This window comes from Agelaius phoeniceus, chromosome 25 (genome assembly GCF_051311805.1).
Source record: "Agelaius phoeniceus isolate bAgePho1 chromosome 25, bAgePho1.hap1, whole genome shotgun sequence".
NCBI classification, from domain to species: Eukaryota; Metazoa; Chordata; class Aves; order Passeriformes; family Icteridae; genus Agelaius; species Agelaius phoeniceus.
In genome coordinates, this window is record NC_135289.1 from 2,622,625 (window position 1) to 2,635,880 (window position 13,256).

Genomic DNA, 13,256 nt, shown 5'->3' on the forward strand with positions numbered 1-13,256 from the left:
CAGCCAAAGAGGTCTGGGGTTTTTTCTTTGTTGGTTTTATTTTTGTACTTCTCGTTTCTAAGAAAAGAAAAATCTCTTTTTCGTAGCTGTGTGTCAGCAGGGAAGGGGGAAATCCTTCAGTCCAGCCTGCCTTAGAAGGAAAGGTGTCAGACAGACCCAAGGAGGGAGGTTTGGCCTAAAAAATTCAGGGAGAGGGGAGGAATTTCAGTCCTTTATCCCACCAGCACAGGGCCCTGATTGTTTTTTGGCCTGAAAAATTCAGGGATAGGGGAGAAATTTTGATCCTTTATCCCACCAGTGCTGTGTCTTGATTGGTGCTTTTTTGGCCTGAAAAACTCAGAGAGATGGGAAAAATTTTGGTCCTGCACATTCCTGCTGTGTCCTGATTTTTTGGCTTAAAAAATTCAGGTAGAGGGAAGGAACTTTAGTCCTTTATCCCATCAATGCAGGGTCCTGCTTGGTTTTTTGGCCTGTAAAACTCAGAGAAATGGGAAAAGTTTTGGTCCTGCACAATCCTGCTGTGTCCTGATTTTTTTGCTTAAAAAATTCAGGGAGAGGGGAGGAACTTTAGTCCTTTATCCCATCAATGCAGGGTCCTGCTTGGTTTTTTGGCCTGTAAAACTCAGAGAAATGGGAAAAATTTTGGTCCTGCACATTCCTGCTGTGTCCTGATTTTTTGGCTTAAAAAATTCAGGTAGAGGGAAGGAACTTTAGTCCTTTATCCCATCAATGCAGGGTCCTGCTTGGTTTTTTGGCCTCAGAGAGATGGGAAAAAATTTTGGTCCTGCACATTCCGGCTGTGTCCTGATTGAGTTTTTTTGGCTTGGAACAGGAGGTGCCATCTCCCAAGCTCTGTTTTCTCCATCCTGGTCAAGAAATTTTCCACCAATTTTCCCTGGATCCCTGTGTGTGTGTGTGTGTGTGTGGCAGTGCCAAGGACTCGGTGTCACCCCCACCTGTCCCCAGGTGTGTGCAGGAGGGAGGGAGTGGCTGTTTTGACTGCACTCTGTGTTTATCCTGGGAGTTTCCAGAGGGGAAAGAGCAAGGCCTGGCTGGGCAGCCCCGCCCTGATAAGGAGGAATTACCGAGGGGCAATTTGCCTGTGCCCAGCTGTGCCCCCACGTGCTGTTTACCCTGGGCTGGGGGAGATTTTATCGCCAGGTTTGGGGTGGGGCACAGCAGGGCACGGCTCACCTTGGGCCTTGCTCTGTTCCCAGGGCTCTGCAGTGCTTTTATCTCCTGAACCAACCCTGCTGCTGCTGCTGCTCCCAGCTGCCAGCTTTCCCTGGAAAAATAAATATATATTTTAAATTTTACATTTTAAACTTTACATTTTATATTTTAAAATTTATATTTTATACTTTACATTTTATATTTTATTTTTATATTTTAAAATTTATATTTTATACTTTACATTTTATATTTTATATTTTACATTTTACACTTTACATTTTATATTTTACATTTTACATTTTATATTTTACATTTTATATTTTATACTTTACATTTTATATTTTACATTTTACACTTTACATTTTACACTTTACATTTTACATTTTACACTTTACATTTTATATTTTACATTTTACATTTTATACTTTACATTTTATATTTTACATTTTACATTTTATATTTTATACTTTAGATTTTATATTTTACATTTTACACTTTACATTTTATATTTTACATTTTAAATTTTATATTTTACATTTTAGATTTTATACTTTACATTATATATTTTACACTTTATATTTTGTATTTTACATTTTATCTTTTAGATTTTATACTATACATTTTAGATTTTATACTTTACATTTTATATTTTACACTTTATATTTTATATTTTACATTTTATCTTTTAGATTTTATACTATACATTTTAGATTTTATACTTCCATTTTATATGTTACACTTTATATTTTATACTTTACATTTTATATTTTACACTTTATATTTTATATTTTATACTTTATATTTTATACTTTACACTTTATATTTTATATTTTACATTTTATCTTTTAGATTTTATACTTTACATTTTATATTATATATTTTACATTTTACACTTTCCATTTTATATTATATATTTTACATTTTACATTTTACCTTTTATATTTTACATTTTACATTTTATCTTTTATATTACATATATATATATATAAATTATAGATTTTCTACTTGTAAAAGATATAATTCTAATATTTGCAAAAAGCCAATCATATAATAAGCATGCTTCACAATTCCTAAAGGCCAATCTGGTCTTAAATCCACCATTGTTTCTATAAAAACTCTGGATTTCTAATAATAAAGTGCTTTTTCTTGCCTTCTGGAGATATAAAGGGGGATTTAAAGGTGACAGACAAAGGATGGGGCTGACAGAGCCACCAAAATGGGAATAAACTCCAGGAATTCCTTGGAATGTTGGGATCCAGAGTCCCCAAGGGGATTTAAAGGTGACAGACAAAGGATGGGGCTGACAGAACCCCCAAAATGGGGATAAACTCCAGGAATTCCTTGGAGTGTTGGGATCCAGAGTCCCCAAGGGACTTTAAATCCAGGGATATTTAAAGGTGACAAACAAAGGATGGGGCTGACAGAACCCCCAAAATGGGGATAAACCCCGGGAATTCCCTGGAATGTTGGGATCCAGAGTCCCCAAGGGGATTTAAACCTGACAAACAAAGGATGGGGCTGACAGAGCCCCCAAAATGGGGAAAAACCCCAGGAATTCTCTGGAGTTTTGGGATCCAGAGTCCCCAAGGGGATTTAAACCTGACAAACAAAGGATGGGGCTGACAGAGCCCCCAAAATGGGGAAAAACCCCAGGAATTCTCTGGAGTTTTGGGATCCAGAGTGCTGCAGGACACTCTGGTGTCCCTGTCCCATTTCTCACAGGGTCCCCTCATTGCTCAAACCCATTTGGAAAGGCCTAAATTTAAGTCTAGGCTGGGCTTTAAGCCCTGCCTTGTTGTTTACCCTGCCTGCCAGGGGTCACAGCCGGGTTACCAATTACAGCTGGGATTAAACATTTTAAACCCGGTTTAAGATGTTTAATCTGGGGTTTTTTTCCCCTTAAATTCCCACTGATTGTGCTTAACTGGTGTCCCCAACCAGGTGGCTGCTGCCACTGCCAGCACAGCTGTCTGTCCCACAGTTGTCTGTCTGTCTGTCCCTCCTCCGCCACAGCCACATAATGAGATTTAAACCAGGCCAATACATCCATTATTTTTACAGTTCTGGACAATTCCCAGTGATTTTTCCCCCCCCCTAAACTTAAAGAAAAGCAGCTCAAATGGACCAAGATAAGCTTCAAATCCTTCCCAAAGCTTGGGGTGGCTGAAGGAACCCGCCCAGGCCTCTTTCATCTGTGGTGAGGACTTAAAAAAAAAAATAAACAAATATATCCACTCTTTTTATAGTTTTGGACCATTCCCAGTGATTTTCCCCCCTAAACTTAAAGAAAAGAAGCCCAAATGGACCAAGATAACCTTGAAATCCTTCCCAAAGCTTGGGGTGGCTGCAGGGACCCACCAGGGGAGGTGGCCAGGCCTCTTTCATCTGTGGTGCTGACTTCAAAAAAAACCCCCAAAAAATCCATTATTTTTACATTTCTGAGCCATTCCCATTCCCAGTGATTTTTTTTCCCACCTAAACTTAAAGAAAAGCAGCTCAAATGGACCGAGATAAGCTTCAAATCCTTCCCAAAGCTTGGGGTGGCTGAAGGAACCTGCCCAGGCCTCTTTCATCTGTGGTGCTGAAAAAAAAAAAAAGAAAAAAAAATAGGAAAAAAAAAAAATCAGCAAGTGGGACCCAGCTGATGAGCAGGATTTGAATGTTAATTTTGTTAATTCTGAATGTTAATTATGTTAATTCTGAATTCTGGGGCTGTTTTCCTGCTGGGGACAGGGGGTGCAGAGTCCCCTGCGTGGGCAGCTGCCTGTGCTGGGATTCCAGGACATTTGGGGTTGGGGTTTGTGCCTCATGCCCTATAAACTGCAGACTGAGGGTGTCGTCACCCTAAAAAAAAACAAACCAAAGCCACAAGGAGTCCAAGTGTGGCGTGGGAACTGAACATGAAACACCCTGAGCTGCTGACTTGCAAAGCCTCAGTCCCTGTGAGCAGCTCGGGTTTAACCCTTGGTTGGATGCCAAATGTTCTCCCTTTTTTTTTTTTTTTAATGTATTTAAATTTATTTTTATTTTTATTTTATTGTAAAATTTCCAGCTCAACTGGTTTTGGAGCCTCATTTGGGTACCCAGGGGGGTTTGGGAGCCTCTCTGAGCTCCTGGTTCCTGTCAGACCAGTTCCAGCCCCAGCCTGGCCAATCCTTGAGCAGAAATTTATTGAGTTTGCCTTTTTTGTTGTTTTTTTTTTGTTGTTTTTTTTTTTTTTAATTGAAATAAAAATGCTCTCAGCTAAATGCAGGGTGGAAAACTAACCCAGCCAGAACAGCCTCAAACTCAGAGAAAATATGAAAAAGAAAATAAGAGAAAAAGAAAGGAAGAAGAAAAGAAGGAAGGAAGGAAGGAAGGAAGGAAGAAAGAAAGGAAGAAAGAAAGAAAGAAAGAAAGAAAGAAAGAAAGCAAATTTGATTTTTCTGGTGGTTCCTTTGCTCTGGAACTCCTCTGAGCTCTTTGAGAGGCTGCACGAAGCCTCAAGCTCTGCCTTAAAAACCCCAAGGGCAGAAATGAGGGACACAAAACCGGCTTAGAGGGCCCTGAGCCCACAGGAAATCTCCTCTTGGAAGGGTTTAACGGGGCCAAGCTGATTTAGGAGCCCTGATGAACACAGATGTGCTCAGGAATAAATGGGAATTTGGGGAATGGTGCCAACACTTCCCCCATCCTGGGGGGACCAGGGGAACCTGCCCGGTGGGGCTGGCTCATCCTCATCATCCTCATCATCATCAGTGCCTAATGAGCACAGTTAGCCCCTAATGGTTAATTAATAGCCCCGGTTATTAGAGCTGTTCTGGGCTAGGCTGCAGCAGAGCTCCTGCTCCAACCCAGTGACTCAGGGCACGAGGATTCCATCCCAAAATTCCTTAGGCTGAGGGAAACCAGCCCTGATCCCAGCTGGGATGGCCAAGCTCAGCTCAGTGAAATAAATTTTATTTTAATGTTTATTTTTAATTTATTAATTTTTAAATTTTAAAGTAAATTTATTTATTAATTAAATTAATTATTTTAATTTTTATTTTTAATTTTTAAAAAATTAATCATTTCATTTCTTTATTAATTTAACTTTTTTATTTCTTAAAATTAATTTTAATTTAAAAACAATTTTATTTCTTATTTTATTTTAAAAATTAATTAGTTTTAATTTTTAATTTATTAAAATTAATTTCTTAATTTTAAGAATAATTTTATTTCTTAATTTCATTTAATTTTTAATTAATTATTTTCACATTATTAAATTTGGTTTTTCTGGCCGTTTTTGCACATGGGGGATGATTCCCACCAGGATGGTTTTGCTGGATTCACATTTTTTTGCTCGATTCCCAATTTTTCCCGCTGATCCACGTGCCCAGGTGTGTTCAGAGCTCTGGATGTTTATCCAGCCTCTTCCAGGGGCCTCTGGAATATCCAAAATATCCAAACGCCTGCAGCCTGTGCTGGGCTCTCCCAGGCCTCTCTCATTTGTGGTGCTGACTTCAGGGAAAAAAAGGAAAAAATAAATAGGAAAAAAAAATAGGAAAAAAACCCCCAGTCCTCAGACTTTAATCCTTGGGTTTATTTCAAAGCTTACAAAGGCAAATCTGGTTTGTGGTGAGAGATTTGCCTGATTTTTTCTGCTCTGGGCATGAATGGGGTGGCAGATGGGGAGGGGAGGATTTGGGGACCCTTGGCTGTGTCTGCTCTCAAACCTGAGCCTGCCCTGGGCACGAAATGGGGTCAGGAGCTCTGAATTTCCCTTTTCAATAATTTCCAAATTTCCATTTTCCTTCCCCTTATTCCTGTCTCATTCCCAGTTCCTGTTCACAGCCCTGGGTGGGAAATCCCTCGTGCAGAGCAGGAATAAAACCAGAGCAGGAATAAAATCAGAGCAGGAATAAAACCAGAGCAGGAATAAAACCAGCTGCAGGCTGCAAGCAAAAGACCTCAAAAAAATCCTATTACAGCCCAGAATCCTGGGAAATACTGGGAATTTTGAGACATGGAGGTGCTGGAAAACTTCAGGCCATCCCCACTTTTAGGGGTACAAGTGGGTGATGCTGTCCCTTGCTCAGGATAATTTTCCAGAGGGACAGAAAGTCCAGGATAATTTTCCAGAGGGACAGGAAAGGGTCAGCAAGTCCAGGATAATTTTCCAGAGGGACAGGGCCCCAAGGATCAGTAATCCAGGATAATTTTCTAGTGGGACAGAAAAGGGTCAGCAATCCCAGGATAATTTTCCAGAGGGATTCCTCATCCCAGCTGCTCCCAGCACTTCTGTTGAAAATATCTAAAATAAACTTCTGGACACCCATGAAGAGTTTAACAAAATAAAACCAAACCCTTCTGTCACACACAGTAATAAAACCAAAAACACAAATGAAAAATAAGAGATTGAGACTGAATGTAAGGAAACCTTTTCTATCTCTAAAACAACCATTCCCCCAAAAAACCCTACAACCTCCAACCTTAAAAATCCACAAAACCCAACCAGGCAAAACCCTAAACAACCTGATCCAGTCTCACAACTCCACCTCAAACAACAAACCCCACTACAAACCTCCCACCCCACCGTGCCAGTTCCCACCCCACGTTGATCTGGAGATGCCAGGTGAGCACCTGGGGAGCAGAGGGCGTTTTCCTGCCCATCAGAGCAGAGCTGTGGCTTCAGGTCCTCCCCCAGGACCTCAGGGTTGGTTTGGAACTGGGGGAGGTTGGTTTGGAACTGGGGGAGGTTGGTTTGGAACCATCCTGGAGCTCTGGTGGGGAATATCCACCCGAGATCCCAGCCCTGCCTCCATAGGAGCTCTCCCATGGATGATCAAAGCCCAGAGCTCACCCTCCCACCACTCTCTTGCTCGGGGCCAGTTTCAGCAGGAGCTCTCTGGGCTTGTGGTGGCTTCCAGGTGCTCCTGCATCTCCCACAGCATCAGGGTTTCTCCTCTCCCTCCCTCTGGGCTGGCTGGCAGCACCTGGAGGCTCCGTGTGCTGCTCCAGCCCTGCCTGCCCTGGCTTGTCCTGGCCGGTTCCTGGAGTGGGACACGGCCCTGGTGCCACCTCCTCCTGCATCCCGTTCTTCCTCCAGCCTGCAGTGGGGCTGGGAGGTCCCAGGTGTCCCCTGCCACCTCCTCAGGTGGGGTGGGGGTGGCACTGTCACCTCTTGTGTTCTGCAGGGACACCTGGAACCTTCTTCAGAAGGTTCAGGAGGTTCAGGGGGTGGCACTGTCACCTCTCATGTCCTCCAAGGGACACCTGGAACATTCTTCAGGAGGTTCAGAAGGTTCGGGGGGTTCAGGGGGTGGCACTGTCACCCCTCATCTCCTCCTGTGTCCCTGTGTCTTTATCCCTGTGTCCCTGTCCCTCTATCCCTATGTCCCTGTGTCCCTGTCCTGTCCCTCTGTCCCTGTGCCTATTCCTCTGTCACTCTGTCCCTCTGTCCCTGTGTCCCTATCCCTGTCCCTCTGTCCCTATCCCTGTGCCCCTCTGTCCCCGTCCTGTCCCTCTGTCCTTGTGTCCCTGTCCTGTCCCTGTGTTCCTGTCCCTGTCCCTCTGTCCCTGTCCTGTCCCTCTGTCCCTGTCCTGTCTCTGTGTCCCTGTCCTGTCCCTCTGTCCTTGTGTCCCTGTCCTGTCCCTGTGTTCCTGTCCCTCTGTCCCTGTCCTGTCTCTGTGTCCCGGTCCTGTCCCTCTGTCCTTGTGTCCCTGTCCTGTCCCTGTGTTCCTGTCCCTCTGTCCCAGTCCTGTCCCTGTCCCTGTCCCCCCCCCAGGTCCCCCCGATCCTCCCCCGGTAACCGCCCCCCCCCCTCCACCCCCTCGCGCTGTGACGTCACGGCGCTGAGCTCAGCCGCTATTACCATGCCGCTCATTTGCATTCCCTCATTTGCATGCGGCGCGGCCAATGGAACGACGCGGCCGCGCCGTGACGTCACGCGCGAGCCGCCCTATATAAACCGTGCGCTGTGCCAGCGGCCGCCAGTCCGAGCGCCGCGGAGCCGTCGAGAAGAAGGTCGCGGGTGTCGCCGCGTCCCCGCCGGGATGAGCCACCGCCACAGCCAGCGCCGCGGCCCCCGGGCCGACATGGTGCCCGAGATCGCCGCCGCCGTGGGCTTCGTGTCCGGCCTGCTGCGGACGCGGGGCTGCGTCAGCGAGCAGCAGCTACAGGTCTTCAGCGGGGCGCTGCGGGAGGCGCTCACAGGTGAGCTCGGGGCGAGGGCGGTGACAGAGCCCGCTGGTGGCCGGGCTCTTCTGGTGGCCCTCGGGGCCGGGGGCACACTGGAGTGCCCCCTCTGTGCTCCTTTCAGGACCTGGCGGCCCTTCGAGTGCCCCCCATGGTGCTGCGAGGACCTGGTGTCCCTTTCGCGTGCCCTCTGTGCTCTTTCCAGGAGCTGCTGTCCCTACTGACTGTCCCCCGTTGTTGCTCCGAGGACCTGGTGTCCCTCCCGTCTTGGTCCCGGGACTGGGTGTCCCCTCCCGAGTGGCCCCCGTGTCCTCTCCACTCCCTCCGGGGTGCCCTCCGTGTTCCTTCTGAAACCTGATGTCCCCTCTCGTGTCGCTCCCGAGACGTGGTGTCCCCTCCCGAGTGCTCCCCGTGTCCCTTCTGCGACCTGGTGTCCCCTCCTATGTCCTCTCCAGGACCTGGTGTCCCCTCCGGGGTGCCTCCCGTGTTCCTTCCAGCACCTGATGTCCCTTCCCGTGTCGCTCCCGGGACCTGCTGTCCCCTTGGGGATGCCCTCCGGGGCGCCCTCGGTGTCTCCTCCGTGTCGCTCCCGGGACCTGCTGTCCCCTCCCAAGTCCTTTCCGTGTCCCCTCCGGGCCCGGGTGTCCCGTCGGGGACTCCCCCCGTGTTCCTTCCAGGACCCGATGTCCCCTCCTCTGTCCTCTCCAGGACCGGGTGTCCCCTCGGGGCTGTCCCGTGCCATTCTCGCTGCCGTCTGTCCCTTTGTGTCCCTTTGTCCCTTTGTGTCCGGCTGTCCCTTGCGGGGCGGTGCAGACCCCACAGCTGCTCCCGGTGATGCCCCCGCTGGTTCCCGGTCCCTGCCGTGCCCGTGCCGCTGTCACCGCCCCTGGCACTCCCTGGGCGGTGCGGGGGTCCCTCCCTCCAGCCAGGGCTGTTATCAGCCCCGGGAGGGGTGGCCGGGCTGTGATAAGGGGCAGCACAGGGCTGAGCTGTGGGATGGGGCAGCTTTGGGGTGCCCTATCTGCCCCCAGCACCCCCCAGCCCCTGGCATTGTCCTGCGGGGCTTTTTGGGATGGAAGAGAAGCATTTGGGGTGGGCAGAGGGCTGGGGGTGCTTCTCTATCCCTGCCCCCCCCCCTTGGAAAAGGGATTTGGGTACCAAACTTTGGGTACAGAGCTTTTGGCCCGGTTTAATTCCTGCTCTGCCCGGTTCCTTTTGTGCTCCCAGCGTTCAGGGAGGCTCTGCCCGGGTGTTTGTTGGGATTTGGCTTCTAAACCCTGAATTTAGCGAGAGCTAAAGGCTCTAAACCCCACCTGCCTGCTGGGAAGGAGCACTACAAACAGCGCTGGTTCCCTGAGAAACCCTTCAAAGGATCTTCTTTAGGATTTCACCTTCAAACCCTGAATTTGTGGGTATCTGAGGGCTCTAAACCCCACCTGCCTGCTGGGAAGGAGCACTACAAACAGTGCTGGTTCCCTGAGAAACCCCTCAAAGGATCTTCTTTAGGATTTCACCTTCAAACCCTGAATTTAAGGGTTTAAAGGTGAAATAAGGGCTCTAAACCCCACCTGCCTGATGGGAAGGAGCACTGCAGACACCACTGCAAAACCCTTCAAAGGGCTTTCTTTAGGATTTGGCCTCTAAACCCCAAATTTAGTGGTGGCTAAAGGCCCTAAACCCCACCTGCCTGTGGGACACCCCTGGTCATCTCCCAGAGCACTAAAAACACCACTGAGAAAAAAGGGGTTTCTTTAGGATTTGGCCTTTAAACCCCAAATTTAGTGGCAGCTAAAGGCTCTAAACCCCATCTACTTTTGGAATATCCCTGCTCACAGCTGTTTTTCCCTCCCCAGAGCACTACAAACACCCCTGAAAAGAAAAGGTTTTGTTTAGGATTTCACCTTTAAATCCCAAATTTAGCGGTATCCAAATGCCCTAAACCCCACCTCCTTTTGGGACACCCTTTCTCACATCTCTTTTTCCCTCCGTAGAGCACTACAAACGCAATTTAAAAAAAAGGGTCTCCTTTAGGATTTGGCCTTTAAACCCCAAATTTAGTGGTATCCAAGTGCCCTAAACCCCACCTACTTTTGGGTTGTCCTTTCTCACATCTCTTTTTCCCTCCCCAGAGCACTACAGACATCATTGAGTAAAAAGGGTTTTCTTTAGGATTTGGCCTTTAACCCCCAAATTTAGTGGCAGCTAAACCCCACCTCCTTTTGGAATATCCCTGCTCACAGCTGTTTTTCCTCCCCAAAGCACTACAAACACCACTGAAAAAAAAAGGGTTTTCTTTAGGATTTGGCCTTCAAACCCCAAACTTAGCGGTCTCCAAGTGCCCTAAACCCCACCTCCTTTCGGGATATCCTTTCTCACATCTCTTCTTCCCTCCCCAGAGCACTATAAACGCAATTAAAAAAAAAGGGTTTTCTTTAGGATTTGGCCTTTAACCCCCAAATTTAGTGGCAGCTAAAGGCTCTAAACCCCACCTCCTTTTGGAATATCCCTGCTCACAGCTGTTTTTCCCTCCCCAGAGCACTACAGACACCACTGGTTCCCCGAGAAACCCTCCAAAGGCTCCGGCTACCGCTGCATCCGCATCAACCAGAGGATGGACCCTCTGCTGAGCCGTGCAGCGGGGCAGGGGGGGCTGGCAGTGCCCCAGCTCTTGCAGCTGCTGCCCCGTGAGCTCACGCTCTGGGTGGATCCCTACGAGGTCTCCTACAGGATCGGCGAGGACGGCTCCATCTGCGTCCTCTACCAGGCCTCCAAACCCCCCAGCCCCTACGGAGGGATGCTCACCTGCAAGAACCAGATGATGCTGGGCCGTAGCAGCCCTTCCAAAAACTACATCATGACTGTCTCCAGTTGAAAAAAAAAAAAAAGAAAAAAAAAACCCATAAAAAGAAAAAAAAACAAACAAAAAAAAAAAACCCCACAAAACACGACAAAAAGAAAAAAAAAAATTTTTTTTTTTCTCCTCCTTGTCCTTACACTGCCAAGACACAGGCTACTGTAATACCTCAAGCTGAGGATCTATTTTTAAGATGAAGAGCTATTTATATTTTTTAAAAAAAACCTCCAGAAAATCCAAAATTAAAATTTCGGGCGCCGCTCTGAGCCGAGGCGACGCCCCAGGTGCCTTTTCTAAAGCTGGTGCAAGCTTGTGAGTTTCTCTTTTTTTTGTATTATTATCGTTGTTATTGTGAAGCTGAAACCTGCCTGATGATGAATTTGGGGCTGGATTTGCTCACCTGGGGATCAGGGAGTGAGGCCAGTTTGGGCAGTGTGGCTGCATTGTCACCTTGTCACCGCCCTGTTGTCACCGCTGCTGCTGCACCTCCAGGTGGAGATTTGGGGCCTGGTGTCACCTCGGGGCTGGGGACATTGGGGTGGCCCTGCTGGATGTGCTGCAGCTCTGCCCCTGCCCTTGTTGGGGGACATTGGGGTCACCCTCCTGGACGTGCTGCAGCTCTGCCCTATTGGGGACATTGGGGACATTGGGGTCACCCTCCTGGATATGCTGCAGCCCTGCCCTATTGGGGACATTGGGGTCACCCTCCTGGACGTGCTGCAGCTCTGCCCCATTGGGTGACATTGGGGACATTGGGGTCACCCTCCTGGACGTGCTGCAGCTCTGCCCTGCCCTGTCCCAGCCCCTGGAAGGGCTCACCTGGGATGTGGAACAAGGCAGAGACACCAGGGAGTGTCCCCAGGGTGACCCTGGTGGCACTGAGGGGACATTCCTGCTGCTGCCACCACCCCAGACCAGGTGCCTTTTCTAAAGCTGTTGCAAGCTTGTGAGCTTCTCTTTTTTAAATTATTATTGTGAAGCTGAAATCTGCCTAATTCAGTGTTGGATGATGATTTTGGGGCTGGCTTTGCTCACCTTGGGATGAGGGGGTGAGGCCAGTTTGGGCAGTGTGGCTGCATTGTCACCTTGTCACCACCCTGCTTGTTGTCACCTCTGCTGTTGCATCTCCAGGTGGAGATTTGGGGCCTGGATTTGGTGTCACCTCAGGGCTGGGGACATTGGAGTGGCCCTGCTGGATGTGCTGCAGCCCTGCCCTGTTGGGTGACATTGGGGTCACCCTGCTGGATGTGCTGCAGCTCTGCCCTGTTGGGGACATTGGGGACATTGGGGTCACCCTCCTGGACGTGCTGCAGCTCTGCCCTGCCCTGTCCCAGCCCCTGGAAGGGCTCACCTGGGCCGTGGAGCAAGGCAGAGACACCTGGGAGCGTCCCCAGGGTGACCCTGGTGGCACTGAGGGGACATTCCTGCTGCTGTCCCCACCCCAGACCAGGTGCCTTTTCTAAAGCTGTTGCAAGCTTGTGAGTTTCTCTTTTTTTAATTATTATTGTGAAGCTGAAATCTGCCTAATTTAGTGTTGGATGATGATTTTGGGGCTGGCTTTGCTCACCTTGGGATGAGGGGGTGAAGCCAGTTTGGGCAGTGTGGCTGCATTGTCACCTTGTCACTGCCCTGTTGTCACCTTTGCTGCTGCACCTCCAGGTGGAGATTTGGGGCCTGGTGTCACCTCGGGGCTGGGGACATTGGAGTGGCCCTGCTGGATGTGCTGCAGCTCTGCCCTGCCCTATTGGGGACATTGGGGACATTGGGGTGACCCTCCTGGACGTGCTGCAGCTCTGCCCCATTGGGTGACATTGGGGACATTGGGGTCACTTTTCCTGGACGTGCTGCAGCTCTGCCCTGTTGGGGACATTGGGGTCACTCTGCTGGATGTGCTGCAGCTCTGCCCTGTTGGGGACATTGGGGACATTGGGGTCACCCTCCTGGACGTGCTGCAGCTCTGCCCTGTTGGGTGAAATTGGGGTCACCCTGCTGGATGTGCTGCAGCCCTGCTCTGCCCCATTGGGTGACATTGGGGACATTGGGGTCACCCTCCTGGACGTGCTGCAGCTCTGC

At 48.7% G+C, this 13,256-nt stretch overlaps 1 protein-coding gene across 1 annotated transcript; it reads left to right on the plus strand.

Moving 5' to 3' along the window:
- The first annotated feature begins 8,115 nt into the window (after positions 1 to 8,115).
- On the plus strand, positions 8,116 to 11,481 carry BTG2 (BTG anti-proliferation factor 2). Its single transcript, XM_077190536.1, has 2 exons — positions 8,116 to 8,347; positions 10,864 to 11,481. Exons 1-2 carry the CDS (start codon positions 8,188 to 8,190, stop codon positions 11,199 to 11,201), a joined length of 498 nt encoding a protein of 165 aa, XP_077046651.1. The 5' UTR covers positions 8,116 to 8,187; the 3' UTR covers positions 11,202 to 11,481.
- The last annotated feature ends 1,775 nt before the right edge of the window (positions 11,482 to 13,256 follow it).